This window comes from Lepisosteus platostomus, chromosome 6 (genome assembly GCF_059453375.1).
Source record: "Lepisosteus platostomus isolate fLepPlt1 chromosome 6, fLepPlt1.hap1, whole genome shotgun sequence".
In the NCBI taxonomy this organism is placed as follows: domain Eukaryota; kingdom Metazoa; phylum Chordata; class Actinopteri; order Semionotiformes; family Lepisosteidae; genus Lepisosteus; species Lepisosteus platostomus.
The window spans coordinates 22,351,930-22,369,893 of NC_142616.1; the positions used below are offsets into that span (position 1 = coordinate 22,351,930).

The 17,964-nt window shown below is 36.2% G+C and overlaps 2 protein-coding genes across 8 annotated transcripts in view; both read right to left on the reverse strand.

The window, feature by feature from the left end:
• Positions 1-1,490: 1,490 nt before the first annotated feature.
• Positions 1,491-17,964, reverse strand: part of pcdh15b (protocadherin-related 15b) — a 314,610-nt gene continuing 298,136 nt past the window's right edge. For 6 of the 7 annotated variants that reach the window (XM_088634838.1, XM_088634837.1, XM_088634840.1 and 3 more), the window contains 5 exons: positions 10,360-10,381; positions 9,859-9,897; positions 9,655-9,728; positions 8,073-8,208; positions 1,491-2,673 (listed from right to left, as the gene is read on the reverse strand). In XM_088634838.1, the coding sequence (XP_088490964.1) occupies positions 2,098-2,673; positions 8,073-8,208; positions 9,655-9,728; positions 9,859-9,897; positions 10,360-10,381 (847 nt within the window). In that variant the 3' untranslated portion in view covers positions 1,491-2,097. The remainder of the gene's footprint in view (positions 2,674-8,072; positions 8,209-9,654; positions 9,729-9,858; positions 9,898-10,359; positions 10,382-17,964) is intronic. The other variant, XM_088634843.1, reaches the window with a different exon arrangement.
• On the reverse strand, positions 2,686-6,626 carry LOC148661320 (uncharacterized). Its single transcript, XM_088634844.1, has one exon. The coding sequence runs from the start codon at positions 5,595-5,597 to the stop codon at positions 3,816-3,818; it is 1,782 nt and encodes a 593-aa protein (XP_088490970.1). The 5' UTR covers positions 5,598-6,626; the 3' UTR covers positions 2,686-3,815.

A 17,964-nucleotide genomic window follows, 5' to 3' on the forward strand; every position in this document is an offset into this window, starting at 1 on the left:
GATGTATTTAAGGAGGTGTGTTTTGTACACCTCACTCACTGTTAACAAGCCTTGATCAGATAAATGCCAAATTGGTGTAATGTAATTGGGATCTCAAGTTGTGAGCGAACCTCACCCTCGAAGTAGTCAATTCTGCTTAAGGAGCAGTGTGTTCTCTGAGACATGAACTTATTGAGGAGGGCAACTAAAACTACTGATGAAAAATACATGACAGCTGATGAAAAACCAAATTATAATTAAATATTATTCTAATTCAATAAATGGAGCTTGAATCTTCTGAAAGAACTCTTTAAATTACTGTCCCTGTTGAGAATGTATTTCATTGACTTTAGCATTACTGAGATTTTAAATCAAAATCTGTTCTTTTAACTTAAACCGATGTATTAAACATCTGTCTGTTTTTCTCATACTTTAAGATCACTAGATATCTTTTAGGATTTTTGTGATGTAATCAAACAGAACCCACATTTTTCAAATCTGTAAGGGACTGTGATGATGTGTAAGACATTCAAAACGAGATACAAAGCAATGCAAACAAGAATGTGTCACGAATGTGGAGGTAGTCAGCTTGTGTTATTACTTCAGCTTATGCTTTAAAAGTCGTACTAATGCAGAAATTGTAATGAGCGGTAATGAATTTACAAACATTACACAGTAGAGGGAGCTCTGCTAATTTAATGCAGTGTTCTGTGCTTCTTCTGAATTGACTTTTTTAAAGATCTGAAGAATATAAGAGCAACTAGTGTCCTGACATGTTAAAATGAATGATTATAATATTAATTTATTTACTAAATTATGATACTTTCAGAAATTAATGTTGCATCATAGACAGTAAGTGCACTATCCTTCCCTCTGCTCAACAGCACTGGCCTCTGATACATTTCACTTTAAAAAATCAAACATGACTTTCACCAAATGTTTATGGTAATATAGAGTGAATTTCAAAATAATTACAATAGAGCCACAAGAATAAATCAAATGCTAATAGACTCTGATCCTTAAATCAATTAGATCCTATTTACCAAACAGGTTAGATGGGTGGAAATGGAGCATCTCATTAGTAGCTTTTCTTATGTTCTTATGCTCTATACATACATCCTTTGCTAAAGTGTAACAAAAAAGTCCTTTTAGCATGGTAACAAAAGCAAACACAAAATATAAACAAGGACATTATTATCCACTATAAATTCTATTATGGCCCATCTACTTCTTTCACAGTAAATGGTCAATGCCAATTTAGACATTGTACAAAGCAAATGCTTTCTGCATAGATTTGATTTTATTCCAGAAATATTCTAAGAATCCATAGGGTTAGTTGTCAAAATTATTATGTTAAAAAAACTAAAAACAGCTATCTTTATGTCTTAAGCTGTTCAGAAACTGATTGGTTTGACACCCCTGAAGTATATAGAGCATAATGTGAATTTGATACTATAACAGATCTAGCTGTGAAAGGACGCCAATGTAAATGAAAATAAAAGTAAAGCACATCACTTTGGAAAATATTTATTTTTGTATTACTAAAATACTTGTGTATTGTTTTATTGAAAGAAAAAAACAAAAACTGGGCCATAAATCCATTAGGTGAGCTCCACATAAATACAAAAATGTATACAATTCATTAACAATCATTAGAAATAATGGAAGAATATGGTTATTGATCCCTCAGAAATTGTGTTTTACTTCTTTATTTTATGTCCTACTTCTTTTAAATCATCCATACTGCTTTCAGTAGTTTTTTCTTAAAAGTTAATTAATAACTAAAAGTAAGTTTTTCAGATCTTTGTAAGCACTAAAATGAGACGAGATGTGTATTTTCCAATGTTCCTTTTACAGTAATTTCTCTATTGCCTTTGACAAAAGGGGTTAATGTTAGTAATTCTATGATACTTTTTTAACAATCCAATTAATTAATGGAAAACAAATGAATACCAAAGTTAAAAAAGCAAGTGCAATTTCATTTTTTCTCCCATACAGTGAATTGTGTCATTCCCATAATACAACTTCAGTGCACAGTACAAATCTTTTACTTTTGAAGACAATAAAAAGAACATTTTTGTTACATAATAAAACGATCACTTTTATTTCTTAAAAAAGTCACAGTTTTGTCATTGGTATGTGGAGGTTATTCCAAGGCCCCATCCAGAGCTCCTCTTCATCGGACTGAGTCTGATCACTCTGAGATTCTAAAGGCTCTTTAATGTCCTCGTTGTCAACAGTCGACTCTTGTTCATCCATGCTGCGTGGTCTGTCATTCCGGGCTTTCCCTATAATAGACCTTGAGGCAATACTGTCTGGTCCCGTGGTGCTTGAAGCTAAAGAGCCGCCAGACGGTCTGCTGTTCAGATTGTCATCAGTGTTAGAGGTGATGGCCATGGGCAGTGGACTGTTGAGGGGCAGTTTCTCTTCGTGAGTTACCGCGAGCTTGTCAAGCTTTTTAAACTGTTTCCCCAGCCTGGCTGGGGAGTTCAATTTGAAGTTGTTCGAGTGGCCTGTTCTTCTCGTCCTGATAATTGAACCATTTTGAGCGAGATAGATATTCCCATTGATGTTGCTATGACTGTTTATGTTGGACAGACGGTTTCTCTGGGACTCGGGTGCACTGTCCTCCCCTGTTGAACTTGTTTCATATTCCCGGTCAATAACTAGCTTGATCCTTTTCTTTCTCCCATACTATAAATAAAAGAACAAAGGACAGTTAGTGCACAGGTACAGTAATATGCAAGACATTTTCTAATCACCGCATAAAAACCACACGCATGGAAATACTGAAACATTGCAGTTTATAGTTTAACATTATTTTTATTGTGCAAACTATAAACTTTCTAACAACAAAAACTATAACAAAGCACATAGTTAAACAGGAAGGACCAAAAAAAATGTTAAATAGGAAATATTCAGTAAGGCACATTACATAAGCCAAAGTAGTGTGGCTATTACTGAATAATTCACCAGCCCTAGAGTGTATCAGCTCATAGTTTTGGTATGGCTCAGGATGTTGATCATAAATAAAGAAAAGCAAGTATTTCAACTCTTAATGAAACTTCAGATAATACATTAGACAAGAAGACTTGAAAAAGTTATTCATGAAAAGGTCTTAGGTGATTATGTTGACATAAAGTATGTTTTGAGCCAATGTGGGAAACAAATATGCAGTTTAAAGTGTAAATCAAACATTAAGGAATTTTAAAATTGTATAATTCAGTAGAAAGACCTCATTTTGAATGTGGTGTACAGTTTTCATCCTTGTCTTATAAAAAGGTTACAATGGAATCAGTCCAGGGCAGAATAACCAGTTTAAAAGAATTGCATACGCTGTCAGTCTTAAAGAATTACAGTACATCTTTTAAGTCTTGAACAGAGAAGACTATGACAGGACTCGATTCTGTAAATCAAACATGAACCAGAGGACACAAGTTGAAAGTATGTGGAAGTGCATTTAAAATTGCAGGGGACACTTCTTTATACAATGGGTTGTGGGAAAATGGAAGTTACACAGCCATATTATTGAATCTTATATCCTGTCATCTTTCAAGAAACAGCTGGCTAAGGTCTTTGGTTTGGATCAACTAGCTACCAAACAGGCAAGATGGTCAGAAATGCATCCTCTCATTATGTCTCTTGACTTAAAGAATCTCAAAGTAAGCAAGACAACCATGGTTTCCTGCCTCTCATGACATTTCAAGAGAGAACCTTAAATCATGAATAAGGAAAAGGTAGTAGAGAGAACATTTCCACACAGATAATAGAGCAAACAAATCACTCAACTCAGGTGGGTCACAAAATACCAGCTTACATAGCGGTTCCAGTTTTTTTTAAAATGACGTTGAGTCACCCTCAGCCTCTGAATCTAATGATCCATCATTCGATCCATCCTCATCCTCTTCTGTGTCCTGGGGTGTCCCTCGGACAGACTGTTGAGTGCTGTCATCTGATACTGTTCTGGATGCTGATTTTCTACTGCTTTGACCACTCATGCTAACATCAGACTGTGATTGCTGTGTTGATTTAGAAGCATTAGAACTTGTGGTGCTCACCAAAGATTTCATTGTACTACTCTTGCCGCTAGCAGCTGATGTAAAACTGCTCCTTGAAGCTTTAGACTTGCTCTGACTGACGTGACTACTCACAGATGTCTTTTGAGACACTGTTCCTTCTTCATCACTCAGACTTCTGACTGCTTCTGACTGTCCATCTCCCTCATCTGCACTAGGAACCACACTGCTCTTTGTCTCTGTTTCCTCTGTAATTACACTCTGGTTGCTTATGCTTTTGCTTCCCTGAGTAGAGGCACTTCTCTCACTGACAGTGGATTTTCTTGACATTGTGCCTTCACTCATGTCTTCCGCTGAATGCTTACTTTCAGTTTCTTCATCTTCCTGTTCTTCTTCTGAGGCAGATTCTTCTTCCTCGGTTTCTTCTTCTATAGTGCCCTCAGATCCTCTGGTTAGAGTAGACAATCTAGACCTGTAGCTACTTCCTGCAGTTCTTGAGCTTCTGGAACTATGCTCACTGCCTGACGGGGTTTTCTGAGAACTTCTGCCCGTTGACTGTTTGCTACTTACACTTCCAAATGTTGACCTGCTTTCTTCTGACTCACTAACTTCTGACTCACTTGTTGGTGCATCAGAGGATGCCTGAGAGCTACTTCTGCTACGAGGTGAACTTTTGGTCTTTTCTGTAGTTGATGAACCACTGCTTCTTATACTCCCTTGTCTACTTTCAATTGACTTTCTGCTGGTGCCAGTGAAGGAGGATCCAGCTGAGCTGCGGACAGAAGATATCCTGGATCCTGATTCCCGATCTTCAATGGATTCTTCAGAAACAGCACTTTTTATGTCTTCACTGTCATCATCTTCTTCAGTCTCCTGCAACTCCTGCTCTGCCTCAGAACCGTCTTGTTCAGTGCCAGACTCAGACTTCGATTTGCTCTCCTCATCTGAGTCTTCAAGGTTCTCATCCTGTTCTTCATCAGAATCAACTGTGCTTTCATTGGTTTCATCTTGGTCCAATGTCACTTTAAGGTAATCTTTGTCTTCTGTTGACAGTGCCACACTACTCCTGACTGAAGATTCATCTCCAGATTCTTTTTTTTTGTGGCTGCTGCCCTCCTCCTCTGATCCATTCCCCTCTTGCTCACTTTCACCAGTGATGCTGATGGAAACTTTTGATTTCTTCTCCTCTATTTCAGAATCACTGGCTGCTTGTGACTGAGACTCTTCTTTCTCACTACCAGCGGCAGAACTTTTACTAACAGAACTCTGTGATTTCCTTCTCATTTGGAGCTTTTTTGAGATGTTGATGCGTTTCAGCACTTTCCCTAACCGTTTCTTTGCTGAGCTTGTGTCGTCTGCTGATTTCTGAAAATAATTTCCATTTATCACCTTGCTGCCGGACGACCCACTAGCAATGCTCTCTTCACTATTGACACGACGAGCAGAAACAAGCTTTGCATAATCTTTGCCATCTCTTTTAACTTTCTGGAGTATCATTGGAAATATTCTTGCTTTTTTCCATGGAGAATAACGGGAGGTAGAAGGATCTGGAGGTTGATCTGGAACTAATTTACTTCCTGCTGCTAATTTGCTAATATTCATAACTGACTTGAGTTTCTTCCCAGGGTCATCCTGAGCTCCACTTGCATCTGTACCACTATCTATAGTCTCTGCCACTTCTGCAGCAGCCTGATCAGCCTGGGGCTGGTCCCCAAAACCAACTCTCTGAGGTCTCTTAGGTGGAATTCTGCCTGGCCTTGCCCCCTGCAACAATGAAATTTTCCCAGGTTATCAGCACGAATATACAGTACACCCCCTAAATATGAACTGTCAGGGTGGAGGTATGTATTACCTTAACTATGCTTTAGAATACTTCCTGTCTTAAAAACACAAATCCTAATAAAGATACAATAAAAAAGTATTAAATGCTGAATACATTTGTATCACACTGTATTTTTTGGAACTAAAGGACATCAGTCCATTAAATCTATTTAATTCCATCATGAGAAGCATCTCTAGGTTCATGTGGGTGAAACTGCCCTGTTTATGAAATTTCCTGTATGAAAGAATAAGATTATGAATAACAAAATGCGAAATTATCTTTATTATATTGCCTAAACAAGGAAGAAAACAGAGCATGAAGAAAACATCTGGTAGATACTAATAAGTAAGAGATACTGTTTTTTGAATGAAAAAAAACCTACTTTTACAGATGGAAATGTATTTTGTTATACTAATACAAAATCTTGTCAATCAACATCATTTTTGTAAGTATTGTTTTGTGATTTTTAAAGTGTGTTTTAACAGCCAACTGAAGTTGCTAAATTTCAAAATTACTTCTGAAGTTCAAAGGATATCATATTTTTAATGCAGAAATAACAGACTGTACCATCTTCAGGTTTCTGCAGATTTTCTAACTTTTTAACAAGGTGTGTGCACCTACATACTGTATATACTGTATATATGCTGTACATTGTATATACATAAACATTTTAGAGAACAAAGAAAGATCTGCAATACCAACCAAGAGTCAGATCTCCAGCAAGAAAATCAAATCATTGTGGAGCAGTGGTTAAGGCTGGATTTTTCTGTAAGGTTGTGGATTAAAAGCCCTTCTAGGATTTGGGTGGGGTGCTGTTAGCAAAGTTAGTATCTGTAACAGTTAGTGCTGTTAGTATCCATTAGCAAAGCATTTCACCCAGATCTACCCAGAGCTTTCTTCCTCCCAGGCAAGACAGATACAAATCTAAGTAAATTTAGATAAAGGTGTCTGCCAAATACAATAAATGAACAATAATTAATGCCACATAGACCGATTTATACAGCTGGTAATTAAAGAGTCTTTAAAAGTGTAACTATTGGGACCAATAGCTTTGGTTGTAATTTTAATATATCTCAGTACATACAGTATGAAAGCTAATTGAGAATGACAATTTAGAGATATACAAGCATATTTGATTTTGGGTTTTGATGTCTGTAAAAAAATGAAATGATAGCAGAGGTATAGTCTGTATCTGTATATATCAAACACACAATGTATAATATAGTATATAACAAGTATCACAGTTCCTTTTAAAATATAAGCTTTTTAAAGATCCCATTTCTTTTCAGGAAGTCTTGCACTATATTTTCTGATTTGTAATTCTTATTGGGACATCTTTATATCACAGGGTATTTTTATTACAATGATGTTGTTCATCCACAAAAAATACTTGGTTTTATAAAACATTTAAATTCACGCTCACACGCACATTCTTTAATTAATTTTTAATGTTACATTCTTGGTGAGACTTAGAAAAAGCACTTTGCTCACAATGTTATGTTACTGAGAGTGCTTTGAAAAAGTTAATTTAGTTCCACAGCAAAAGTGTAACTGACAAAAAGCAACATTTGTAAAACAAGATACAAATATTCTGATATCATCATCCATTTGAAAATGTAAGTAAAATCTACATCCTTTCTGTTGGGAATAGAGGTGCTAACAATTAATCCATTACAACATGTAAATAAAAGTCGAAAGTCTGAGAGCTTAAACTGAAAACTGTCACTCCATGGTAGGTTGTGTTCTTCTGAAAACAATCCACCATGTTTTAAATATGTATTCAATTAAAAGGCCATTCAGTGTTTATCCAATTATGCGCAATGTACAATGAGCATTAACAGACAGATTTTCATTTTGTCAAATGAAATCTCATATTTTAATGTTATATTCAATCTGTATTTGAGGTCAGGAGAATCTGAATGGCAGCAACTTGTACAATCATCAATAAAACAAGTCACTGAACTGTTTGAGCTGGGTTACATTTACAGTATAATTGGTTTTTGCAACATGAAATTAAGGAGTACTAGAGGACTGGCAAGTAGCACACTTGAAGAAGGCTTCTCAGCAGAAACATTGTGTTTTCTCTCTTCTCTTTTCAGCATGAAATAAACCTATTACTTGTTCCTTAATTATTAAAAATGATTATATCCTCTGGCACTAAATTCCATACAAATGTTAAAGTTTGCAACCTACCGTTATCTTGTGTATTGCACACATGCACATCAATGAGCACAGAAATGGTAAATGAATAGTACCTCTCCTTCAGCTGAAGACCCATGTGGACTGTAATAGTAACTCCCATCATCTTCCATAATCACCTCTCCATACTCATCATACATTCCTGCTGGAGAGATTAACCTCCGGCGACTGCCATACTGAGGCAAGTCGTACCTGAAACAGAAACAATGAACTCAGCCATCAGTTTATTCACAGAAACAGTTGGCCAAAACTGCACTTTAGTCAGGCAGTTCTGCATTAAGAAGCAGAGCTCAACACCAGAGCAAGTAATAAGTATAGTAGCCCTTGTGCCAAAGGTCAAAACTGAATGATTCAGAAATGAGTCTTGCTTTATCTAGGTCACACATACTGTACATTAGTGAGTTCTTTGTTCATTACCTTGGACCATAATGCAATGAGGAGATCATTTAGATCTTCAGTGGCACCTCAGTGATGCCAATTAATCTGTTCTGATGTACAGTGCATGAGACCTATGATCATTCTGAGTTACAAATTAACAATGCTCCACTATAAAAAGCTTAAATTTGTACTATGTCTACCCACTTTTGAAACAGAAACATACTCTCATGTCTATACAGTATGTCTAGCTGAAGTTACTGAAGAATATTTCATATTATATACTGTACTCCGTCTGAATTGAGGTATGACTAATTTATGATGGATTGCAAAATAAGTTTGTTACCATTTGTTCTGAGGGTAAAGTCAAACTTACCAGGAAGGAAAAAAATTATAAATAACTTTAATTGTTATTAAATGGGGACTGTTAATTTAAAATATTTCATCATAGTTACCATCTGGTAACATGTATTTGATTTTCCAGCTTGAAAATGTTAATTGCATAAAAAGAAAAAGAAAATAAATCTGTCTCTTTTTGACAAACTGAAAATTTAAAACACAACGGTTATGACTAACAGCTTCCAAGTCTTTATGTTGTCATTCTTTTAAAATGTTTTAATTCAGAAAGAAAATTGCTATAGAAATTTCTCATGTGGTACTTTGACAATACGCTACATATCCCATATTTACAGGCTTTTAGCAGATCTCTCATTTAAGTGACACAAAGCAGCAGGTAAGTGCTTCTGTCATCTGGTATTATTATACTGCACTATAGTCCAACGTCTGGCAGCTCTGCTAGTTAACATCTTCCATCATGCAAAACTATCAGGATCTCTCCTGGGTGCTGGAGTAAATTCTAAGAAATGAGCTCAGAGTACAACATTTGATCTGCATCTGTTCATCTAACCATTGTAAACTTTACTGTGGACCATATGGGTAACCCTCCACATGCATGCCTTATGAAGCCACCTGCCCTGCTGTTGTTGTCTAAGCAAACCAAACAAGTTTATTGTTCATTCTGTTTCAAGAAAATATATTTAAAAATGTTAAATATACTGATATCAAAAAGCACACCAACTGTAAATGCCAAGCATAGCTCCCATTTCAGTTTAAAAAAATCCAATATTATAAACACAGTGCTGCATAATGTCACATATTTCCAGATCAGCTCCACTTTAAATGCATGTGAAGCTCTAGATGCATGCTGCCCAGAGAATATCAATGAATGGTTTAAACATAAACATTTAAAGAGCAGAAACTTACCCATGATCGTAATTATAATAATCCTGTGTGTAATATTCCTGTCCAGGATCGATACCTGATTCCATAGAGAGCTCCTGCCATTAAAGCAAAATCATTATTCAAAGACATCGCAGCCTCTAGAAATGGTAAGAAAACGTCCAGTGCCTGCTACAGTAAATTACATGCAAGAACGCCTCAACAGTTTCATAAGTCATAATTTTGTACCTCTGGTCTCAGAAGAGATGGCCTCAGCAATTGCTGTTGCTGCCATAGATTAGTTAAAAGACAAGGAGAGAAGGAAACAGAGAAAAGTTTGAAAGATTTATTAAGAAGAAAATAGATACAGAGGGTTGTCTGTACTCAAGCATGGCTGAAGTCCAAGGAAAAGGAAAGCTGAAGGTAAGCAATGCTGATCTGTCCATGTCTAGATTTGTCACACATTTTGAGCAAATGAAACAAACTGCACGCACCATTCAAAACAAATGCACAAATAATTGCTTTTCTAAATGTTGCTGTGTGACACGTTATCAATATAAAAAGTCTTTGAAAAAGTGAGAACATAGTTACAAAAGACTGTATGCTATTTATATGTGTCTAGACTAGTCTGATAATTCTTTCACTTTTGAAAAAAGAAAACTGAAATTGCTCACACGTCTAATGAAAAAATCCCACAATCATACCACTGTTTTGTAACTACAGAATACAAAAAAACTCCAGAATACCTACCTCTTGTTGTCCATAGCCACGCCTGCAGGGAGAAGAAACAATAGAAAATAAAATTAAATAATTTAGAATAAGTTTTAAAGTGTTTTGAAATTATAAATAATTTTACTTACTGTTTGTTGTCTATGAGTGTGATGTAGTATCACACACAACTTCAGCCCATTGCACATTTTCAAAAGATATATTGTTTTGGGGCTGATCTTCTTTCAAGGCATTTACAAGGACAATATAAAAAATACAGTTCTTTCATTCTTATTTTGAACAGAATAGAAAACTTAAGAAGACAGTTTGGAAATAAACTACAGCAGAGCAAGAACACAGGACAGGAACATCACAATGCCTTTTTTATGACTAATAAAAATGTACACTTTAACACAACTGATTCATTGCCATCTGGTCTATCATCTGTTTTTGTTATTATTTTTGGAACATGAATCTGTGGATAAAAGTTTGTTGAATTCACGCAGGAAATGGGTAATTTCTACTAAATTACAACGAACTAAGGAACCTTATTAAAATGTATAGTAAGGGAAAATAATTACACAAATCATGAAAGGAAATTTATAGAAACAAGGAAAAAATCATATTTTAGAAACATAAGAGTTAAATGAATGCAAGTCCAGGCCTGGAAGCAATCCCATACTACTGTACAAGAAACTCCTGGGTGTTGTTGCATAATATGATAGTAAAGCTCTTTAAAGGCATATTGTGGGTCTACATGTTCAAAACTGATTACATTTTAATGTAGAAAAATCCTAATAGCCTATTCATGTGAAACCAGTTAAATTTCATTCAGGACCAAGCACTAGAAATGACAATGCTACAACCACTCTGAGGTGGAGGAGGAGAAAATAGTTTAACACTGTGCCAAGATTAAGCAAGTTCAAAGGCAAAAGGCTGGGGAAAACATTTAATTACATTGGAGACAAAAATAAAAGACAAAGATGTGCATCTCTTTTAATCTTTAATGTCACCATGCGTAATGGCTTTGAATTAAAATTCAGCACATGCATCCGATTATCAGAGGCAAATTACTGCAATTGTCCTTTGATGTGAAAGTAATGAGGAATTAAAATTAAGATTTATCACTAAACAATGATTTGTGACTTTCATAAGACTTTTTGAATTTTTTCTGCCTTCATGATCTGACATAATCTGTTTGTTCAGCAAAGCCTCAAAACCGTACAAGTTCTTAAACTCCACATGCGGACATTGAGCATGATGAATAATATGTTAAATGAGGTCGGACTGTGCAATCTGGAAACTAAAAAAGAAATAGGTTTTGTAGGCCTGCCATCATGAAGTACACTATTTCTTATAATCCTCATTTAACAAGTCATGCATCCTTTTTGTCTTTAATAGTAAAAAGAGGTTCTGCCCCTACTCATGTGGTATAATCAAATCATTAGGAAACTTATTTATTTAACCGTACCCAATCCATGGAAATAAACTCTTCTTTGAGTCACCTGTGACACACTTTGCTGGCTAATAACAGGATGAATTATAATTATGTGCGATTGTGACACAAGCATTTGTTTTGGGAAAAAATCCAATAAAAGCCAAATGTTTTCTGGTAACAGGCATTTTTTATAAAAATAAATAATGTCCAAAAACAAAAATAAGTAATAAAACAAAAGTAAATTAGCATCCCTTATGTACTGTAATCCATCTGCTTGCTGGAAAACACAGTAATAACAAAAATGTATTTAAATCTCCAATGGCAATCTGTTCTTGATAATACACCTGTTAGCAAAACTCCCTCATGCTTGATTTCAGACACTTATGTTTTTAACTCCTTCATTCTCATAATACAAACATTCAGCTGTTCATTTCAATGTTACTGTAATTTCTGTAAGTTGAATTTGACAGGACTCAGCTTCACATTAAGTCCATTTCCATTAACCTCCAATAGATCTCCAATAGATGGATACATGAAGGCACAGATTTCCTGAGGGGTGGCACAACACATAGCTGGATTTACAGTAACTCTGGGAGTTTAGAAAGTGCAAAGGAAAAGTTAGGAAACTGGTATCGGCATTCCTACATAAGACAATTTGTATCTTCTATGTCTTATATAGTAGCTCATTACCATTAAGAACTGTTAAAGTTAAAAGGAACACAGCTATAGCAATATAGCGACTGTGCTCTTTATCAGAAGCTTAGAAAATTTAGCTCTAAATAGTGTTTCTCAAACAAGTGTCACTAGAAGGAGCCCAGGATATCCCCATACACAAACTGATAGTTGTCCATCTTTTTATAACTCAACACCCATTGCAGAACCACTGGACCTGCTCTGACACTGAAAAAAGTACCCAAAAATATGGAATGTCTCCAAACCTCTATAGTTTTGATCAGCATGTCATTAGAATAGTTATTGTGTGTAGTACATGCAATTCAGTAAGAAATATCAGAGGTCATCAATGTTACCATGTACAGTATAACTTAATTTTCCCACAGGTTTCTTACTGAATACTCCAAAACTAAAAAACAAATCTTAACTGCTGCTAACATTAAAATTAGATACTGAAAAAAATCTAAAACTTCCATTTTTTTTCTCATTTTTTTCTTACCTGCTAGCAAAAACTGAAAAACAAAAAACCCAACGTTTTGAAGAGAGATGAAAAAAGATAAAAGAAAATTGCATAAAAGTGATTGATTGGATGGAAACAACATATGATGACAGTATTTTAGCAGACATGAGTTGTACACAAAGACCCTGCAACTAAAATGAATGTGAACTTCTAAAACAATAAAGAAAACTCCTCTCAGAGTAAGTGAAAAATAATTAGACAAATATACTGATTATACTGTAAATTAGAGGAAGGGTCGTGAGGTATGATTAAATTTATGCTTGCAGTGAAACATTTCATGTTGAAATGTACAGCATATGTGTTACATTTAGGAGCCTACCAGCATCATGATTGATTAGTTAACTAATTAAAAACATTCGTTTTTTATATATTAGGCTTTCAAATGAAGAAGAAAAAGCAGCAGCAGCAGAAGTCCTTACATTTTAAATGGGGACACCCCTCCATGACTACCAAAGTGTAGCACCCACCTGGATGATGCGCCAGTAGGCTCACCACACACTAGCCTTCAATGGGGAGGAGAACCTAATTCATAGGTGGGGAATGTTAAGAGGCCATGATTGCTAAAGGCCAGGGGGAAATCTGGCCAGGACACCAGGGTCATGATTAATGACCATGGAGAGTCAGGATATCAGTGTTACATCTCATCTGTAGGACAGCACCTTTTCTGCAGTATATTGTCCCCATCTAACGGTCCCTCTAACACCTCTTCCAGCAGCAAGCTTAGGAGGTCTCCCATCATGGAACTGATCAGACTCACACCTGCTTAGCTGCACTGGGCTGCCACTTGTGAGTTGAATGGCGATATACCTGCTGGCTTAGTACTGATCATTACAAAGCAAAACATTATACCTTAATTTAAAATCAAGGTTAATGTTTACCAAACTTTTGTAATACCTATTTAAATATAAAATAGTAGATACTGTATATACTGTATTGATACACCTACACATATACTGTATGTACAAATGTGATGCAAGTCTTCTGTCTGTGCTTATATAGACATTATTTTAAATACAAAATCCTTGAAAAATGTGATGGATTTCATAATAAAATCACGTTTCTTTCTCTCTTTCATAACACATAATGCTCAGCAGTAGTGAATTCTATGTACTGTAGGTCAAGAGTAATTTGTTTAGTGCATGCAATTCAATATGAACATTAGGTATTTGGTGAACTGCTTGTTTACAAATTCTACATAGCTCACGTGTAAATAATAGATATCATCCCTGAAACTGTACAAAACAGGACTTGAGTACTGGATGGCTTATTTCACAGAACAGGCTAGAAGACCACTTCAGAAGGATTGCTAAAGGTTTCGTAGTCTTGAGCAAGGATTAAAGTTGTTTCTTTCAACAGTTTATACAGTGTGTGAAACTAGATTGTACATTAGATGGAAAAATGAAATGAAAGTGACAGCACTGTGCATTAAGTTTGTACAAAAGAAAATAAAAGAAATAAAACAAAAACAGAAGCACACATCACACCAGTTTAGCAGAGCTTTATGTTAAGGAACTATTCCCAGAAAATTCAGAAACAGTGAAACAAGACCATAACATCACCTTAGACCATAGCAGGACATGTAGAATTATGAAGTCATGGGAAGCAATTGCTTCTAATTATTGATGATGAGTAATGGAATTTCATATAAATATGTATACATGTACATAAAGTTATAATGTATGATGTTTAAGCATCACTGTATTAGAATTTGTTTCAATGCAATGCTATCCATTTTTGCTTTATATTTATTTAACAATCTGCAGGAAACAGCTAAAGCCTATGCATGTCATATTTTTTCAATATATGGTGCCTTATGCACTTAAAACACATAACCTATGCCAAGAAAATTACATCACATAATTATTACACCTGCAGAGATCTCTGTAAAATACTGTTTTTAAAATGTATATTGTGTATAAGACCTCCAGAAGAGCTTTCAAAGTAACCTTACAGTTCTGAAAACACATTTACAACAGGTGGAAAATGCATGAAAAGTGAAACAAAAAACAGCAATGGAAAAGAAAACAGAGAAAAATGACAATTACAAGACAGTAGACTGAGATGGAAATTGCTTTTCAAGCTCCTCCACAATACAGTTCAAGCTACTGTCCGGCTTGCTTTGGTCCTCTTGAGTCTCTGACTGCAGTTTTGCAGTTTCAACAGACACTTGTGGTTTAGGGGTACTCTTCAGTGCTTTGTGGTTTTTGTCTATTTGACTATACATGTTGGCAACAGATTTTTCTATCGCTGCTAAATTTTGGATGTTTTTGAGAATTCCCTTCAGCTCCTTCTTTGGGATTGGTGGTTGGGGCGCAGGTGGAGGGATGGGAGGAGGAGTGCGCAAAGACACTGGGCGCAGGGGCGAAACAGAAGGCATGGGAGGCAGGACAAAAAGAGGAGCTGGATTTCCGAGTGCAGAGGGAGAGGAGCACGGAGAAGGAGGGAGCGGAGGCGGAGGTGGGGGTACAGGGAGAGGAAGAGGGAGAGAGAGGGGGAGAGGCGGAGGGGGAGGTGGAGGTGGAGGAACATCTGGAGGATCTGGGATGACCTCCACTGTAACCTCACAAGGCGTGTCCAACATGTAAGCAGAACTGGTGGAGCTGGACTTCCTGAGGATGGGTGGAGTGGGCTTATGAGCCGGTGGGGGGGAACCATAAGAGTGGGTAATGATGATAGATGGTGCAGTCTGTGATATAGGAGACAGAGGTCGCAGCAAGCTACATGGGCTCCCCAGAGAAGGAAGCAAAAGACCAGGATTTAGATCTAGCATGCTTCCTTTTATTTCTGCCTGGCCACTTTTTGGCGGGAGTGGAGACTGCAATCCCCTGGAATCCCGCCTTTGCTGCTGGTTCATTTCCTGCAGGGCCTGCTGCTCAAATTGCCTGGCCTGTTCCTTAACAGTCAGTTTTGTCTCCGTGTCCTTACTGCTGGTACTGGCCCTACTGCCCCAATTCTCTTTCCTCCCTCTCAGCTCAGTTTTGAACAATTCCATCTCCCACTGAACAGGATCCATGACTACTTGTCTGCTGAGCGTATCATACATCTGCCGCCTGTGAAGCCGTGATGGCAATGTCCATGAATGGTGAGACCCAGCAGAGGGAAGCTTCAGGAGAGACTCTTTTAAGCCGAGTCTTCTGGAAGATGGCCTACCCAACAAAGCCTTCCTCTTTTGTGAGAAACCAAGACACTCTGGGCTGTTCCTACTGTCTTCGTCATACAAAGGGTTTTTGGTAGTCAGAGGGTTTTCATCGGACAAGAAGGTAATGTTACTAGCAGACTTTGGAAGATTGTTGTTCAATGCTCCATTGGAAGAGGACTTCTTGTGTGCTGTAATGGCACGTGAAGCGAATGTGCTTATAAGTCTTTGTCGATCTCCTTCTTCGAAAACAGACTTTTTTCCCCTGCTTTGTTGAAAATGGTAGAGAAGAAAAAGACTTGAAAGAAAAGAAGATAATGAGGTGTAAGGAAATATGTAGGAGACAGAATTTAGTGAAAGAAAAATCTACTGTGCCCCACTCTCACTGGAAATATAGTGCTATCTCAGTCTATTGAAACTAACAGTTTCAACATGTAATTAATGTACGTTTGACACAATAATTGCACTTTAGATAAAGAAGCTTGTCTAAATTCTAAACAAATACTACAGGAATGTTAAAAAAATGAGAATTAAAATTTTACCACAGTGGTGCCTAAAATGGAAATTCCAAGCCCTGTATTCTCATAGCAGTACACCTTTTAACTCTATTAACTTCTGATCTAACTGGTTTTCAAAAGCTCTGCTGTAATGAGAGTGGAGTGTGTGCGCTTAAAAGTGCACACAACTAATAGTTTTGTGTCACAGGGAATTCACTATGTCTAAGACAAAATACATTTTAATATGAGTGTAAGCAAAATATCACATATTCTATTTCCCTGTGACTAATGCATAAAACAGTCATAGTGTTTTTCTAATTAATCATCTCCATACTTTCATGTAATTTATAGAAAAGGCACAGACAGCTACTGTAGATGGACCAAATGAGCTCCTCTTGTAAACTTTATTATGCTCTTAAAGACTATGAGCCCACCAACAATTAGAACGTCTTAAATTTGCTTCTTTGTGAATTGTTTTTTATTATTTTGCCTGATTTTTATTTGCAGAAGTAAAACCATCACTAAGTACCAGGTTTGTAACTTGCTGTTTTCAGGTGGGTACCAATTCATACTTAATCTGGAGCAAAGAAGACATTTTTACTTGTTTTAGATGGATTTAAGTGGTTTTGCACTGAATATTAATGCTAAAATTCTAATCAATTCAGCTTTTCAGATATAGTGAAAATCTTTCTTAGTAACTGCTGTGCCATTTGAATTGCACGCAGTATTATTTATTCATTGAGGTTAGCTCTTTAACTAAGGTAATTTGGCAATAAAACAATTGTTTTATATGGAAAGACACTTTCTATGCTACTGGTTAAGAGTAAAAGCACAAATACATGTCAGATATTGAAGATTGGCTGCCTACAAAGAAACCCAACAGCAGGAAACTAATAAAACATAAAGCAGCCTGCATTGATAGTACTGAGCAGTACTAAATGCTACTGAGAAGCCATGTAATTTACTTAGCTTATACCGTAGGTCCAATTTTCAAGTCACTGAGAAAAAAACTACTTACTGATGCCTGAATCCACACATTGGTTATGAATGGACATGACCAAGGATAGACAAAGGTAGATGGAAGAAGTTAAAAAACAAGGAATGATCAATTACCAAAACTGTAAATAAATTACAGAATATATATATATAAGAGTTTGCTCCTTCCTAGATTAGGAACACACCTGACATTTTTAGCATTCTTAATAAAATACAACAAAATCTAGACCATTGGCCAAGAAAATCTAGACCACTTCCAGATACACAACACCTCGATAACATTTTCAAACCTAGGAGAATTTTCATTCATTTTGAAAAATCTGTATTTAACCTTGTGATATTACATGTGCAAAGAATTCACATTGGTTTCTCAGGTATAAATAAGATG

Coding starts and splice junctions, on each gene's coding strand:
- LOC148661320 (XM_088634844.1), bottom strand. CDS start 5,597: ATGAATATTAGCAAATTAGCAGCAGGAAGTAAATTAGTTCCAGATCAA.